The sequence below is a fragment of the Galleria mellonella genome, unplaced genomic scaffold (genome assembly GCF_026898425.1).
Source record: "Galleria mellonella isolate WM207_F2 unplaced genomic scaffold, CSIRO_AGI_GalMel_v1 utg55, whole genome shotgun sequence".
In the NCBI taxonomy this organism is placed as follows: Eukaryota; Metazoa; Arthropoda; class Insecta; order Lepidoptera; family Pyralidae; genus Galleria; species Galleria mellonella.
The window spans coordinates 6,107,679-6,127,097 of record NW_026442115.1 but is presented as its reverse complement, the minus strand read 5'-3'; the positions used below and the strand labels follow the sequence as shown (position 1 = coordinate 6,127,097).

The 19,419-nt window shown below is 30.4% G+C and overlaps 1 protein-coding gene across 4 annotated transcripts in view; it reads left to right on the top strand.

Moving 5' to 3' along the window:
• The window catches only part of LOC128199961 (supervillin), an 85,550-nt gene that overhangs the window by 22,550 nt on the left and 43,581 nt on the right, over positions 1-19,419 (top strand). The window contains exons 1-2 of one of the 4 annotated variants that reach the window (XM_052898979.1): positions 8,594-8,712; positions 18,809-18,966. The exons of 2 other annotated variants lie outside the window; for them this stretch is intronic. In XM_052898979.1, coding sequence (XP_052754939.1) covers positions 18,893-18,966 — 74 coding nt within the window. In that variant the 5' untranslated portion in view covers positions 8,594-8,712; positions 18,809-18,892. Of the gene's footprint in view, positions 1-8,593; positions 8,782-18,808; positions 18,967-19,419 lie in introns of those variants that run through there. One more of the 4 variants, XM_052898978.1, reaches the window with a different exon arrangement.

Sequence of the window (19,419 nt, the reverse complement as noted above, 5' to 3'; positions counted from 1 at the left end):
AGTTCTGAAAAATAAAATATTAGTAGATAAAAATATTTGTCAGTGACACTATTAAATTTAATAGTTCTGCAAACATTGTTTGTTAAATGTTAAGTAACTGTACACATACTAACAATATTCCTTATGACTTAAACATAATAATTTTCTAGTAACCGTGTGAATATCTGTAATAACAACTTCGCGCACTTTTTGCAAACTTTAGAGCCTGTTATTGTATTAACCTTATTGACCCGTGCAAAATTATGCCAATCTTTCTCATTCTTATTCAAGAAAAACAAGAAAACTTGGTACTATATACGTCCGAACCCTTCTTTTAACTGATTGTCACGCGATATATTCACACATAGGGTTACCACATGACAGGATTTTTTTACTATACTAAGAATTATGACTTACATAATGTAAGATTAATTGCAAATATCTCAAAAAAAAACATTTTTTTGTTTACTGGTATCACTAATTAAACATTATTTAATTTTATAATAATAAGCGAGTGATTGCTCCTCACTATATGAGAAGCGTGTGGTTCAAACTTCATATATGGATATGTGTCTTCACACTCCACATTAAAGGTTTAAGAAGATAGGCATACCTTAATTAATTTATTCAATCAATCAGTTTTGTACTCTTGTTATATATATATATATATATATATCATATATATATATATATATATATATATATATATATATATATATATATATATATATATATATATATATATATATATATATATATATATATATATATATATATATATATATATATATATATATTACTTTCAGCTTTTTGTTGTAAATTATAAAACCAACACTCTTTTACAACCGTTGAAACCGCACTGCATTCACGTCCGGTTCACATATATTCAGAAAAAATGTAAGGAAATTCACTAAAAAGTCCGAGATCATTTATCAGGAAATATCATTACTTGATCTGGTAACCCTAGTCGCGCGTACATATTATGCAGTCACACGATACCTAGTATTTCATGGTACCAACCGTGTGAGTGTGCTCTGAATCGTGCGATGGGTACTTGTGAAATAAGGTCTAGAATACACGATGCAACTCGAGTGATGAAATTGCAACCCCCGTTACTAATTGGTAAATTAAATTTTATTCCTGAATCGTAAGTTGTTATATTATTCATAATTATATTGACAACTTATTCATAGTTTTCGTAATTCTTATTTAATTTCATAATTTAATTAGATATTGAACTGTGTAATCCTTGCTAATATTACAAATGTGAATTCCAGTTTATTTGTTTTTTTGCTACGTCTTAGCGCCTTAACGGTTTAACTAATGAAATAATCGTCTTGAAATTTAGTTTACATGTATTATATTATATGGAATATAAAAGGACAGGTTGTTTTAGTGAATCTAACTTAAGTATGTGGTGCAACGTGGCAAAAAAAATTAACATATAATAAAATGCCAGTATAAGTCTCTTAGATCATGGTGACATCCTTACATATTACTACGTGCTTTTTCACTATATTGGGTTGATTGGAAGAGATCTCTATAAGTCCACCCTTACTCAGAATATTTATAAAAGTGTTATGTATGTAATTTACTAGTGTAATAAGGAATATATACATATGTATATATATCCTTAACTTTCTAGTATTTTTAATCTCGAATTTTTCCCATTTCCACTGCGTTGTCTGAATTCATTAGATTTCAGGACTCGGGCGACTAGCATACAAAATCTTTTATGAAAGGTCGCGTCGTCACGTACGAGCATATTATTTTTCTGTGTGGATCTTAAAAGTGCAAGAGGCTACGTGCTATTTCAATATAGTATTTTATTTTCATTTTGAAGTCATAATTTAATGTTTTACGCATCGTACGTACATCATATTATATATCTATAAAATATGTATAAAAGAATAAAGAATAAATAACAGTAATCTCACATGAGTATTTATCAAGTATTCAAAACATTTTTTTTTTCAATTGTCAGTGTTGACAATCAATCTATAATCAATGAATCTATTTCGGTACCATGACTTAAAAAGTTTTGTATTCACTACATTAGCTAAACTTTTAGTACGTATTCGTATTTATTGTTTTAGTAACTAGTTACCAACTTTATTTTAGTAATTATAGTGGACGACTAGACTTACCTATTTTTTCTTTTATATTTGAATCCATTATAACAGAGGGATCGTTCCTCCCTCTCCTGATATAATTAGATTTGTTAACTCTATTTATCTTCCCCAATGATACGGTCGGAAATTAAAAATTGATAATATGATACAGTTTTGGGGTCAGCTAAATCCGACTCTGAATATAATAGCGTAAAATAAAGCAATCTACAATATTAATTCTATTAATTGTAGTAATAATGATTGATAATTGCTAATTTGGTATTGGACATCAATCCAGTATTTCATTTCTATGTTTCTTGATGTATGTTTACTTTGCAGTGTTGTAACCATTTAGCGCCTGTTATGAAATCAATAGCCAAAAGTTGTAGCGCTACATAGATATTTTTGGAGACTTGTTACTTTAAATTTTAATAACTGTTAAATTAAAAGATGAAAATAAGGTTCGCATGACTTGTGTAAAGTTTTCTATTTATTTGCTTACGTTAAAAAATATAAGCTAGTCGAATCAACTCGCCTAATAAGTAACATGAGTGCAATTGCTCTTCAAAAGGCAATAGGCGCTTGAACGATAAAAATGCATATCATTGAGATGATAAGAATGCAATTATTCATATTAACATACAGACCATGTGTCTTTTCATATTGTTTCTTTGAAAAGTTCCATGCCAATTAATAGCCTATTATTTTCTTCGAATGAATGAATTTTGCAAAAGTTCGATTCAAGTACTCGTCTGACGTCAAGTAAGAAAATCCTGTACTTCTAAACTCTTTGGTTGAGGTTACGTTGTTAGTCTTTTAGTTTAAATAGATATAAAAAAAATATCTTATCGAAATCTCAAAAAGGGAATTTTTTTTAAACAATTTTTTTTTTATATTTTTTTATATCACAAAGTTGGTAAATAAGCATACAACTCGTGTAATGGTAAACGGTCACGGTAGCCTATGGACGCCTGCAACACTAGGGGTATGACGAGTGTGTTGCCGAGTTTAATTTGATTCTGCTATCTGCTAGACAATACGAGTATAATTGATTCATTTGAGCATTTGGTCTTACATAATTATTATCCGTATAGTAAAAGTATAGGAATTAAAGGTGTTACTACTCTATTTCATCCCCAGAGCATAATAAGAGGCTTGAGAATTAAAACCATATCACCAACATGTTCGATAGTAGTAATTTAGTAAACTATATTCTTTTCTTTTGGAAAAGATTCTTGCCTAGTAGTTGAGACATTAATGGGTTAAGGTAAAGTAGTTATATATTTTCTTTTTACCTAGAATAAAAAATATAAAAAACTCGGTGTATATTAAAAAATAAACTTGGCATTATATTAAACATACGAGTACATTCGCCAACAAAAGCAGTATTGCTGTTTTTTTGAGAAACCAACCGCTACCCTTTTTAATAAACCCCCGAAGGAGACGCTTTTTCACAGGAGTTTCTTAGTTTGCAAAATATACACGGTGTATTTTTCTTGCTGAATAACTACGACGTAGCTTTTACAGGTTTTCATTTTTCCGCCGTCTAGACGAACGGGGGGCGACGCGTTTGCGTTTCGCTGAACCCACAGCGTCCTATTATTTTCCTAAAATAAAATGTTTTGTTCCGCAATTTGCCATTTTGTCGCTATAATTTTCCGTCTGAGATTAACGTCGTGTTACTGTAACATTTGATGTCGAATGTTTAATATCCATTTTCTTCTCTGTACTAATTTTATTATATTTAATTCTGAAAACTGTGAAAATATTTAATTTCAAGAAAATGTGTGTGTATATATATATATATATATATATATATATATATATATATATATATATATATATATATGTGTATATATATATATATATATATGAAAACTTCGTCTACTAAACATTTAATAAACATATTAATGAGTGAATGAATGATTTATTTCTTATACAAACTATAATAACCATATGTCGGTATCAATTAGTGATTACACTAATATATTATTATTTCAGTCAACTGTCCACTGCTGGATATAAGCTTTCCACATAAGAGTTTTGCCAGTAGTTGCCACGCTTGGCAGGCAGGTTAGCAACCGTATTAAGGCTGTTAGAGGCGTTTTAAGAGGGATGCTGTTGCCCATCTCTCGTCCTCCCTTAGTCGCCTTTTACGACACCCACATGAAAGGAAGAATAGACCAATTTTTTGCTGTGGCACACACGGTGAACCTAACCTAATAATCCTAAATTACATTAGGATTGTTTCTATATTAGCTACACATCGATAATGTTAATTATCTCATGCAAAATTACCGAATTAAAGTCACCATTGCATAAGAGAATGAATACGTGAGGATACATAGGGCGATACAAAAGAATTCCTCGTGCGTCAAAATGAGCTTTCTAAGTTATTAGCTGGAGGCGCGGAACGACTAACGCGAGTTGTAATTACTACCATGTGGAATGTAAGGGAGGGCCTCGGCATATGACATCAGCCTGATGAATGCGGGGCGGTGAATAAGACAGGGTAATGTCTAAACAAAACTGAAACACTAAGGTTTCGGTTTTATTTAATATTTTATCTACCTTAGCTAAAAAAAGACCGTTTATCTTTTTTTTTATCCCTTCTGAATCGAATATTTTCAATTACTATTTATATTTCTACAACTATAATTTCTCTTCTTTTTCTATACGTGTCGTAAGAGGTGAAGGTATGAGAAATTAATGGTCGAAAAATGGACAACAGCGTCCCACTTAAAACATCACCAAAGCCTGACTGTGGTTGCTAATTATCCAGCCAAGCATGGCAGCTACTGGCAAAATCCCCGAATAGTGTCGTTACACGTAACACCTCGATTCAATTATTGAATAACGAAATTCCGAAAATGCTACAAATCATCTTCCATTCGTATTTTCAATAATTAAAATCTTATTTTCATATTATAAAAATATTTGAATAAAACTATTTATGTTTATTATTTTTAAACTATCTCAAAAAGAAGAGACTTTTCAATTCGACTGCAAATTTTATGTTATGGAATTATTAGAGTTTTACCATAGATTGGTTTAACTCTCATATAAGTTCCGTATTTACATATGTAAATTGAAGGTGCAATTTTTTTTAAATCTAATTTTTAAACTATTAATATTACTTATTATTAATTTCTTCATAGCAGTGTGTATGCTGATTTTTTTTTTATTTATCAACTGTTCTGATAATAAGTAGTTGTGTTTCGTTAATACGCTGAATATTGGATTAGTTATATCCTTTCTGGCTGTCGTGGTATAAATCCTTTATTGTATATATCACGGTTTACTTATGTTTATATTAGCAATACTTCTGCAGAAAAAACATTTCCATCTTTTCTAGCCTGTATACCACAATCTCGCCTATTTCTAATTCAGCAACAATATATGAAAGATTTCTTACTGCACTGTTATTTATTTTTTATTCATATGTTTCTAGGAAGTTCAATTTCCTGAGCTTCTTTTTATATTTTGCTTCATTCACTTCAAAAGAAATCTTGGGTATTTCCATAAATGTATGGAATCAGTATAGGGTTGTCATCTGTGAGTGTTTTGTTGGTATGAACTTCAGTGTATTCTTTTTGAGTTGCTTAAAAATATTTTGAAAGGAATTATTGGCAAGTTAGAATGTATCCCATAGTTATAAATGGCTCACATTAAACTATTTGTAAATAAATTTTACATTCCCATGCAGAGGTAGAGAACAATACAAATTCTATCGCTAATAAATATATAGGCTAAACATAGTTATGATACCTATATATAAGGAATTATAATAATAATGGGTTCATCATTATTATCATCATTTCAGCCATTATCTGTCCACTGTTACTGTTAATCATTGGCATTTATTTTCGGCTTTAATAATATCTAAATGAAAAAAGAAATTATTAAAAGTAGCAACCCTATCGCATGAGTAACAAAATATGCCTAACATGGATGCGGCTATTCACGGAAGCTTCAGTTTCAGTTTCGTATATTGACATATCTCATTTCCATGGCATGTCAACATCACACATGATTTTCTATTCTGTCTAGCTTGTTATAATACTGACAAAATTGTGTAGGCTCATTTCATATACCACGCACAATATAAATTTCATAAGTAGGGAGGTAAAAAACTTCCTTGACGATTGCTCTTATATTACTTGAGATGACTTGCCGGACTTATGGTGTTTGCAAACAAAGACTCGGGAATTCAGTTTTTAATAATAATTACAACAATGTTGTCAGTACGAAAGGTTCATAAAAAATGGTTTATAATTTTTATCTGTCATACAAAATGTCTGTAATTATAGCATTTTTCAAAAATTTTGGTATGTTTAAATTTAAATCTTAATCGTCTATGAATACAAATATAATATACATTACGTATCAACTGGAAGGTACCACAATTAGGTAATATTATAGTAAATATATAATATTGTATAAATAATATTTGAACAATTATTCAATCAAATTACGTAAATGAAAAAAATATATACTTATTTATTGTTAAAAAATTAACAGGTGTTTTAAAAATGATATTCTACCTATATATGTATTAGATTTTATTTTGTTGTATCTATAAATAGATACTTGTAACTAACAAACGGTTGTCATATCTCCATGTCACATGTTTTCATGTCGTTGCCTGCTATTGTACAAACGAAGCTGTATAGAGAAGGAACGGATAGAGCTGTCACATAGCTCTCCGTATAGAAATAGGATAATGTAAACTGAACATAATAGCTGTATATATTATACATTATATATATTTTTAGGTAAATATATATACGAATAGAATTTATGAATTTTACTAATAAATAGTATTACATACCACCATAGAACACTTATGGGTCTATGCTGGTATATAATATTGTTTATTGTCAATTCAATTTAAGAGACCAAAAAAGTCGGCATCGGGAAGAAGGTACCGCCAAGAAAATATGCTTGCATTACTAAGTTTCAGATTGCTTGCTAGCAATCGGGTTACTAATTCCCGTTACTAACAATATACCCTATTTTAGAGCAGACATCTTTGAAGGGACCTTAGAAAAGGATAAAAATCTAGATAGATCTTTGGCCATGTTCTTTGGAAAACATCGTAGTTGATTTCTGATGAATTCATCACGTTTGTCCAACTGATCTTATTTTGTCCTCACTTATAATTCTTCTCTGTTAACAGGTAGATTTACCATTTCATTTTTATTATACTTATATATATTCGTTACCATGGGAATTCATCCTCACCTATCATCTTCCATACTAATACCTCGTCAGCGTAATAAAGCATAAGAGTGCAGTTAGCACAACAAAACAAAGTAAATCATCCCGCCTATTAATGTTCCGTTATATATTGCTCGGTGTGTCGCTTCCTCACCGTTCAATAATATCGTAATGGCCGCTATTTATAATGTAGCTTATTTTAGCTCTCGCTAATGACAGAGGAACAAACTATCGCGGCTTTCCGAACCATAAAACACGGCAAAATTGCCACATGCCAGCCTTAATGTGTGTGTACCTTTAGGGTCGCTATTTTTATCTATAAAAAAAGTTTATTACTAGTTAAATCCCGCGGCTTTGCTGTCTTGAATTAGGGGAAGAAATATATACTCGTATTTATTGAGATTTGAAGATTCAGTTTGCCAAATTTCAATCATATCGATAGATTTTTAACACTATCGATTTTAAAATTCGGTATTGCTGAAGATATCGCATCGCATAACATATACAATTATTGTGAATTAAGAACCTTTTTATTTTTGAAAATTAAGAAAACTAACATCCATTTATCGACTTATATTATTGATGGATCCGTTGATCTTACTATTAATATCTTCATTATTGGACACTGGTCTCGTCCCATAGACGAAGATTCTAATTATATAGTAACTATAATATCCGGGCGTCTTACACAGTTTATTTTTTTCTTTTTCTGTCTTGCCCTAACGACTTGCCCCAACTTTGCACAGGTAGATAGGTAATAAGTTAAATAAAACGCAATCCATATTACTCGCTTATAATGTAGCTTACTATTGGTGAATGAATCTTTAAAACCGATTCAGTGTTTTTTGTGTTTATCCATTTCAAACAAAAAATCAAATTATTCCTCTTTATAACTAAATAGTGCATTGTGCTTTGTTCCCCTAGTTACCTCATACGTTTACATATTAAATGTTGCAAGCAATATACTCTGTCAGATCGACCTCTACGTGGCCCTCCTGGAAACCATCGTGCTGAATTCCGGGCATATTCATCATGATGGGCTAACTGGCTAACGTTTTCCTTCTCACCTATAATTCCCTACTGGTGCCACGCCAGCGTATACCGTTAGCGCAGGTGGGGCTACCATTCCATTATCATCCATTAAAAAAATATCCTACATACTCAAAAATAAACACCTATATAAAATGTATTGATAAGATCGCGTTACTGTTTGCTGATTGTATTTTACTTCAATCATTTTATTTGAATCGATCGTAAGATATTAATCAGTTATCAGTATGAGTCCGTTCGATAAAACGAACGAACGTCATCGAAATATTATAATAAACATTGATTATATTTAATTGAATCTGTTTTTGCATACAAGTAATTTTTTTGGTTTCTAAATAAAAACTATACCAGTGTGAGTGCCGCCTGTATTTAGTGTTGTGTGCGAAATTCTGCAATATTATAGAATTTGTGATTTTAACATGTTTGTGTTATCTTTTTATTAAATATAAAGTTAATAGTGATTAAAGGTTATGTACGCCGCATTTGCTTAAAATTGAGCGATAATTTCTAATTTTACTTAACATTAATATAAGACATTTATATTCATGGTGACTATTGAATAATTATTGAAATTTTAAAATAATACTTAATATTAACCCCCTTACTAATAAAGAATGTCAGACCTATTTTAATTATTGTTTTGTTCTTTTTTTTGCGTTGATTTCTCAGTTTGAAAGACAGTGACAAAACATTAATAGTTAAAACAAATTTGCAGAACGTTTTGGTTTTTATGAATAAGGGGAATATATAATAATTATTTACAATACCTACTTATTATTTAATGAATCTTTCATTTATGGTCTTGTTAATGATCCACCTAATTAACAATAGTTTTCAAAATTCCAACGGTTTACACTTATTATAGCCGTCTTTATGTCTTTATCAGTACACTATTGAGTAATTAGTCTAATCGATTTTCAACGCTTTGTATGCTTATAGACAATACAACCGTCATGTACAATTGTTATTAATGACCGTCGTATCACGTCGGATGCAGTAACCACAGCGTAATATCTCCATTACACGATTCATTGCTACAACATACCGTGACACCAGCTGAAGTAGATATATGAATTCTCTGAGCGTAAGGATCAAGAAGAAAAGGTTCAAATTAAAGTAGGCGCCTCTACTCTCTAATTTACAAGTAGACGATGCCCACAAACGATTAGATTCAATTACATAAATGTCTTGCTTGAAATGACAAAGCATGTTACTTGATACAGTTGCAGTTAACGGTTCGCAGAGGAAAGAGCCCTTATACATGTGTAAGTTGTAGAGGTGCAAAAGATAGATGTGGTAGACTGCTACAAGACTGGTGACAAGATATAACCAAATGATTAATTATATACTATACTATATACATAGTAGTATACACTTAAGTAAATTTGTATTTTCTCTTTTCATTTGTGAGTGTCCTGTTATCGGTGCATGCATCTTCTTCCAGCCAGCTCTATCTCAGACTATATCTTTGACCTCTCTATACGACATTACACCTAGTATTTACTTTTTCTGTCCTATGTATTTATTCTTCGGTCTTTTCTCTTTTGCCCTCTATTTTTCCTTTTACTACTATAAATAAATAGCTCTAAATAAATAGAGTACTATAAAATGTATATTAAGTGATCAATTTAATTTATAACGGTGAACAACTTTCGCGAAGGAATTATAATTAATTAAATAATAAAGTGTGCAACTAACTACTGCCACATTAATCACCTGGTTCTGAAGCTAGAATACCCTGTATTATGAGCTAGCAAACTGTTAATAAAACGGTTGGGATGTAGAACTGAGGATGTCCAAACTAGCCCGTCTTGTTAGTACAAAATATTAGAAAATATATAATATTCGAACGTTTTGATAAACGGATTTATAGTCGGGAAAATTCGAAGATACTTTGAGCAACAGATTAAATCCGGAGCCATTTTCCCGTTCTGAAATATTCCGGATGCATGTAGTTCGATTCTTAGCTATAAATACATAAGTACGTACAGTAGAAATAGCACTATTATTGTAGTAGCTGTAACTAGGTGTAGAAATCCTCTCGTGGTTGGAATACGGGAGCCGCAGGCTTTTCCGGGAAGCGAGGAAAATGCGATAACGGCTGGACGGCGCGCGCTGTTCCGGGTATTTTTGATTAATAATTTACGACGCTCAATTGTATTGTGTTTATGTTTATGATCCTCAATTGTACTTACGTTTTAGTATTATACTTTGTATATACAGGCTATTCCACGCGGTTTCCCCAATGTTTTTTTTATAACAGAGCGCAAAGGGGCATGCGGCTTACCTTATATTAAGTGATAACCACCACCCTTGAACACCTGTGACGTCGGAAGAATTGCAGGTGTGTTGTCGGCCTTTTAAAAAGGAATATTAGGATAAAGGATAAGGTCGCCCATTGTTTTCTCATTGTGATTATTTCTTGTAATTATTTATATTTATAATAAGTTTACTATTGTAATCTTTTGGAGGAAACAATAAAGAGTATCTATCTATTTTCTTTTCTTGAAGGTATTTCTTGAATGTAGATTTTGTTATATTAGATTCACGTAAAAATTTCGGGAAATTAATTTTTTAGTGTTTAATATTCACTTAAAGTGTGTAAATAATTCCTGTGGTAAATTTTATGATTCTAGAGTCGATGGGATATATGGCCTTAGTACTGTATGTTTAATCTACAATTATCTATTTTTTTTTAAACCTGTATTTGAAATATGAACTGTATAATCTTATATATGAATTCTTCAAAATTCTTTATAAAATCAGAACAGGACAGATCTTTTAATACGTAGATGGAATATGTTTAATATCTAGAAATTCCAAAATAAAACATTCTTCTGATATTAAATATTGTAGGTGCCTTTGAGAAAAACAAGGACCATGCGAGACGGTCGACGTCCTGAGGTGAATTGATAAGTACATTTTACTGCACAAAAAAACGAAAAGATGGTATGTCTTCAATTGTGACAGAACGTACCGGTTAACGACAATATGAATTTTGTTACATTACATTGAAAATATTAGAATTTATATCACAGAGTTGTGTAAACACACTATTTTGTATTATACTTTAAAAGTTAAGAAGGAAGATTTTTGCTTGGTAACAAGTGATTTTTTGATACTCAAAGAAAATTCATCACAAAATAAGAGAAAAACCTATCGAATGCAAATAAAATATCATCAGTACAGAATTTAAGAGGTGATTCCGTAACATAGCAAAAAAGGATACAGTAGTAAAAAAAGACAAGTAAACGGGACGACTTATAATGTTATTAACTAATCAATTATAATCTTATTTATCTATATGTGATTCTAATTCAATATTGTTATCAATAGATATGATAGCCGCTACTTAATAATATGTTTTGTAATGTAATATACGATGGTTTTAATGTTTGGAGTTATTTTTTTATGCATTTAAGAATTATTTACAAATTAATGACACATCTGATGGAAATAATAACCATTGTCTATAGATGAACAGTAGCATGATACGAGTATATTTAAAATTTATTAAAAATCTGTCCTATATATTGTAGGACGGGATCATCATTATAGTATGTCTTTAACGGGTTGATAATCGTAGTTAGACATTGATGATGGCTTTAGAAGAATATTGCTGTCCATCTCTCGACTGCTAAGCCCTCTTAGTCGCCTCTTACGACACTCGTGGTCAAGGAAAGGCAGGCCCATTCTATCCTTGTACCACACAACAAGACGGTTATGGCAGTGAGTACGGGATATGGCAGTAAAATTTTAAAGTGTGGAGGCACCTTTGACTCTACCAAAAAATGTACTTCATTTATATACAATATATATGTTAGTTGCCTATTTCAAATAAATAAAATAGTTTAGGAATGGTAACACATGAGGTATACCGTGGATATTATAATATAATCTCATGAAACTCGTAGTACTGTTTGTTTATAAGTGAGTTTGAGTATAAGTAAGTTACTAGGTACCACTTTCCATGAAGTTGGCCACCAATTTATCATTTAAAGTAGTGTAAAAAAATTTTACAACATTTGACATTTTTAATTTACATTTATCTATGATAAATACAAACTTAACTGTGAACAACTGTAATATACGAGTATGAACATCTTTCAACGCGGAACTGGTTGTCAGTAGTTCTAGTCATACCACCAACACTAACAGACGTCTGTTCGCCGATGTAATGAGCGTGATGTCGACTTCGCACCCTTTGTTTGCACACACAATGCAGTCTGAGTGCGATCGGCGACAATGCTAGAATGAAAACTGAAAGTTTCATACAATACATAACATCATAAAGCTTGTACATCGTGTCGAAGTTTATTTGCCTTTGTATCAGACGGATACATGAATATGTATGCCTATTGTCCTTTTGTTACACCAGTGTAATGTTGTTATTGAATCAAGATTTATCGCAGCTGTGAGAATCGAATCGAATCGAATTTGCAGTCGATTCGATTTGTACACCCATATTTCAAATGATAACTGTACTGTACGGTCAACTAGTCTCTGCTGACTGCACTGCAGTTGCTGGGTTGTTTTACTATGCCAGCTAGAGATTTAGCAAACTGTACATACAGGTATTAAAGTCACTTAATTTAAGCTTTGAAAAATTATTTTCAGTCTCAACATAATTTACAGTCTACTACTAGTAGAAGGCCAGTCCTTTTGATAGTGTCTCAGGAAAAAAATATAATTACAATTTTCAATTTTAGGATAGTTTTTTAGTAACTAATTTTGGAACGTTCATCCTGACAGTTCCATATCGTTGTGGTTACAAAATCCTCGAGCTACGAATTCTACTAGTATTTTTTCTGATTTTTATATGTTTTATTTATTTCAAAATTGCAGATTATACCTTCGTTATTCTAAAAATTAAATACGTTTAAACTTATCTTAATCAATTTCTTGGATATACGATATACAGTGCTTATGTTGAGGGTCAAATTATAATTAATTGCACTTGTTTAATCTTAAACAAGGAAGCCATGAAAGCTGCGTCGATCGAGGCTTTCCATGCCACGTCTACAAAACGTTTTCCCCTACCACTCGATTATTATTATCTAATTACGCTGTTGCATTTTCTATTAACAACAACCGTTTTATTTTTAGTGTAAAAGAATTTTAGAAAAACCTTGCTAAAATCTAATTAAATAATTTAATATAAATATACTTTTGAGTTATAGTGTTAATTGTTGAATATTGAAGGATTTTCGTGTTTATAATCATTGTAAAAATTATAATAGATCTTGAAACTTATAGATCTTTATTTTTTACTAGCGATCCACCCCGGCTTTGCATGTGTAAATAGATAGAAAGATATTATTTTATATTAGCTTTTATAGGGGAATTTTCGATAGTTTGCGTCATATTTTTGAAATTTTCATAGAGATCTCTATTTTTTTTAAATGATATAATGCCTAGATTACACGCTGATAATGTAGCTCTATATAGTTGAAAGAATTTTTAAATTTTTTAGTTATCCATTACAAACAATCTTTTATCCCTATAATATTAAACTTTCACAAGGTAAGGTGCTGCTTGGGTATACTGTACAATATTTTTTATAATAATTATAAATATATCCTTTAAGTAAACTTTTATTTATCCCCCAAGAGAGTAGCACCACGTAGTGAATTTACTTCAACTTTCTGAACTTTTCCCTCGTACTCGTGTCGGCGTACGGGTCCGTTGTTTCTTTTGTTATTTACCATGAATTATTTATATCGTATCTAAATTTAATATAAAACTTTCAAATAGGTAGCAAGTTACCAATAGTGAGATTTAAGTCTAAATTGATAATAAAAAATATCAAAACACTTTTACTACAATGCTGATGTAGTGACAAGTAGCTTGTTGTTATTGTATTTGCAATGGTAAAATTGATTTGAGATTTTTTGTGGCTGTGTATACAAAAAGTAATTAATAGCAATCATCATCATATCAGCCCTTAATTGTCCACTGCTGAACATAAGCCATCTCCATAAGTGGGGTTTTGCCAGTAGTTGCCACGCTTGATAAGCGGGTTGGCAACCGCAGTTTGGTTGTGTTAAGAGTGACGCTGCTGTCCATCCCTCGACCATACCTCCATTAGGTCGCCTCTTACGACATCCACGGGAAAGTAAGGGGTGGCCTATTCTATGACACCCCTTCTGTAAAATCTAAGATCGGATATAAATCGAGTTGAGTTCTAGTTCTAATAGTAGTCACTGTCTCGTAGCTTGGAAAGCGCCCGCCCGCCCAACAGTCGCGTCCCGCGCTCCGTAAAGCGAACTCGCGTCGAAGCCTCGTGAAACTGTAAACAAGGCTTCACACGTTCTTACATTTATTATTACACGGTGGGTAACTATTTTATTTATGTCATTTTTAAGCGACTTCCAATAGTAGGAGGCACTCAATTCTTTTGTATTTCTTTAGTTACGCGATTACGTCGCCAATTCTGAACCAATTTTGATGATTCTTTTTCGATCAACAACAGGGTTTATGCTCGTGTTGATTTCTAATTAATTTTAATTATTTAATGATCGTTCTTATTTGCTAAGTTTAAATACTGCTTGTTGTAGAGTTTACTTCTGGAGACCACAATGCCACGTTATAAATTTGAATACTTTAAATTCTAATGACTAAAGTTATGTCGTTTATCGGTGCGTTTCATTAATTTCAAAATATGATTAGACTAGTTCTTTGCCCGCTACTTAGTACACGCGGATTTCAGAAGTAGGAAAATTAATGAAATAAACTACTTATAGATTGCGTATGAAATTAAAACATACACCAGTTTTAAGTTAGGCCTGTAGGATCACAACTATGAAAATTGCATTCAATTTGGTGCAGTAATTTGTGCGTCATGCCGAAACAAACGGACGGACAGACAAAATTTCTAAAAATATTGACTTGGCTTCTATTACTCCTACTTAAACTCTTTATATATATATATATATATATATATATATATATATATATATATATATATATATATATATATATATATATATATATATATATATATATATATATATATATATTTTTTTTTAAATATCTAATATATAGACCTCGTCCAATTTCAATTTAATTTATTAGTAAAAATACTTAATATAATCAGTGAATGTTAATTTTGTCACCAATTTTATGTTGTGCTCCTTTTTTATGAAGCAAAATCTACTTGTGTCTTTCTTTTACGAACAAATTGTATCTCGTCTACGCATTCCGTTTATGTTTGTAGTTTTTTTATATTTATTATACTATTACTCGCGCCTTTATAAGTCTGCATTAATATATAAATTATATATAATATAATTTAAATATTGATGCAGACGGGCAAGTGCTAAGTTAAGATATAATTTCCCCGTTAACGAAATCTCATTCAAATTCATTTAGCCGTCTAAGGGTAATTAATTGAGTAAAAAACATCCAAACATTTTACAAACTTTCTCATCTTGCTAATATAATGAAATTGTAACTTGTTGATGTCTATACTTGAGAAATAATTTAAAAGAAAATATGAGGAATCTTCCTAAGTCTATAGAAATCAAAAGAATATTTTTTATATATATTATTTTCTGTATGTCTGTCTTTATGTTGGTTTCGGCATCACGCAAAAACTATTATGCCAAATTGGATGCGGTTTCCACTGTTGAGCTTCTAAAGATCTAATTTAAAAAGTGGTGTGTTTTACGGGTGTGATTTTTTGGTACACCATCGTAGTAATTGGTTTTCTTATTCGTAAAATCCACGCTGTACTAATTTATTAATATGATTCTAAACGTTACTAAATATAGACAAACTCTTTGTTTTTCGTTCGTCGACATTGTGACGATTACTTATCAGTCGGAAGTAATTCTTTCGCCGACTAACTGTAACGCCTAATTACACAGATAACCGAGTTTTTATCTTTGTTCAACCGTTCTGTTTAAACACTAATATTAACATTGTTGTTTTTCTAACTAGCGTAATGTGTGTTTACAATAAATACCTTTTGTTAAATAACATTATTATATCATTTCTGTAATATTTCATCGTTAATAATTCAAAAGGTTATATCGTCACTAATGCGAAAATGTTTGCCACGATATTTTTTCTAGTGAGTTAAAATGTTGTTTTATGTTTGATCTAATATTGATTGATTGTATCCTATTATATATTGATTACTTGATTTTCACCTTCTCGACTTACGTTGGCATTAATATATACCTCGTCCTATAACCCAGAGGAATAAAAGTACATATGCCCTCTATTCATAGCTTTTATATGTCCTTCTTCTCCTATCTAGCCCTCTCTATATATTGTATTATAATATGTCTTATTGTATTGTAAGCTATGGTATCCCCGTTTACCAATAGATACATGTTTGCCGCCATAGTAATATAAAAAAAAATCGAATCCAACTCTGAATTATAAAATATGTTGTCAAAAGTATTATTTACTTATACATACAGTACACCAGCGACTCGGCCCGACTCGCACAGGTAGATAGAATTTTCGAAAATGATTTGTAGTCTATGTTATTTGCTGATAATGTAGCTTTCCATACGTGAAAGAATTTTAAAAATAGATTTAGTAGTTGTTGATCTTATCCATTACATATAAACAGTCAAATCTTTCCTCTTTAATATATTATCATAGTATAGTATCTAGTATAGTAGTATAGTATCTAGATCATGTCTCTGATCATATTCGTATAGTTTTTGCTTAAATTTGGTATAATGATAACTTAGTAGTTGAGTCCAATGTATAAGGCAATAATCTCATTATTTTTTTTAAATTTAAAAGTTTTTTTCACGCGTTTGAACGAATTTACATGAAATTTGGTACACAGGTACATTATACTCTATTTTATTACATAGAATACTTGGTAGATACTCGATAAGTTATGTGGGCAAAGCCGCAGAAAAGCTCTAATGTAGAAGTAAAAAAATATAAATATAAATGTTGTAAACGTGTTTCATAGAAAAACACAAATATTCTTCAAGCTAATAGTGTTACAAGCATAGCCAGTTAGAAATATTTGTATGGAATAAAAAAAAAATAACAGAAATAACAAGTAGATTGACTTGTTATTTCTGTTATTATTTTTTTTATTCCATAAATAAATATATATATATATATATATATATATATATATATATATATATATATATATATATATATATATATATATATATAATAAATGACAGGTTAACTAAATGAATGTTTTACAAACGATTTTGAGTTGTCACTGAATGGATTACAGTTGTGTAACAAGGGTTAGGTATAAAAATAACCCGAAATCCCCTCGAGAAAACTTTCGAGGGTTTGACAGTAAAAAAAATCTGGCAGATAACAATATGTTTCGTGGTGAAATTTATCATGAGGATGAAGGAAGAGAAAACACTTTTTTTAATTTTTATTATTTATTAACAACGTATTATTGTACAATTTTATTGCATATTTTTTTTTTATGCAACTTAGAATGACAAACAAGCTGACGGCCCACCTGATGCAAAGTGGTAGCCGTCTTCTATAGACATTAGCAGTATCATGGGCATAACAGAGTATACTATTTTGCTCAAGATAACCCCCATGCGTTACCATTCCTGAAGACTCATGAATTTTTATATTATTAATACGCCAATTACAGATATTAATAATGTAAACATTAACCCCTTATTCATAAAAACATCAAACTTCAAAAACCTATTTTAGCTATTAAACTGTTTTCTCTCTTTTGTATTAAATTTTGAGTTTCAATGAAAGTGACAGAACAGTGGAACAGTTAAAATAGGTTTTAATTTTTATGAATAAGGGCGAAAATGTGTATTTAGGGAATTTTAAAAAAGAGGTTCTTAATTCGCTTTTATTTTTAATATGTGTATTTTTTATTTCACGATATCTTTGCTAATTCGGAACAAATTTTACTAAGTTTATTGACAATTGATAAAGTTTACTACTGTATTAGTCTTATATTATTTTTTATGATTGAAATATCTGTCTTTTTTGCGGGATGTCTTAAAATACAGAATTCTCAAAATTCTCAAAATCAATATTTTCTAAATGCTCATTATGTGTCGTAAATATTACTATCAGGTAATTTATTACAGTAATTCTTAAATCTAAATTTCCACAAGTGTTAAAAGAATATCTTGTGTACCATTCGATATGATCGTTTAACAACTCTTAAATATCACATTTAACTTTATATGAACAAACAGCCTGTTTATCAACAAATAAAACCATATTCCTTATTATACATACATCATTATATTATTAGAAATAGTACATCACAATCAGGATAGGATAACGTTCCTATATAAAATTATTTTTAACAGAATAGTCTGGTTTAGTCGTTGAACGAACGCGCCCGGAACACAATCAATGACATTTGCTTAGTGTCATAAAATCGCTCACTGCAGCAATATGCGGCGTCATTTATAGACTATATATGTTTTAATGTGTTTTATTTCTAATTTAATATATAGTGTAAATATTTACTAAAGTGTGAACTGAAGTGTGTTTTTTATACCATTATTATTTGATTGTGTGTCAGTTTTTGCAAGAACAATATGTTGTCGTTAAGACCTTTAGAAGAGAGATTGTACAACTTCAAATCTCTCAAAGAGAAATTTGAACAGACCAGGTAAAACTAATTAAAAATATAATATATAACTATTAATTTATTACTAGCGACCCGCCGCGATTTTTCACAGCTTTCTTTTCTAAAGCTGAAAGAATTATGAAAATCGGTTAAATACTTTTTAAATTTTATCCATCACAAACAAAAATTTAATCTTTCCTATTCATATTCACATTTGTTTAATATTTTTTTTTATATTATTGTTTAAATAAAGCTTTTCTAACAAAATTATAGAATTGCCATTTAATCGTTTAGGAGTCGATATTTATCTTGAATTATGTTTCCAAATAATCAAATTCAAACAATCAAATCAAAAAAAAATTCGTCGTAAATGGACCTTATTTGTAATATATTCTAATCTGCATTTTAATATTGTTTTGCTTTCATATTTTAGGATTTGATGTAACTAGACGATGTCTATACATCGAAGATATTCAAGACATTTTTTTATTTTTT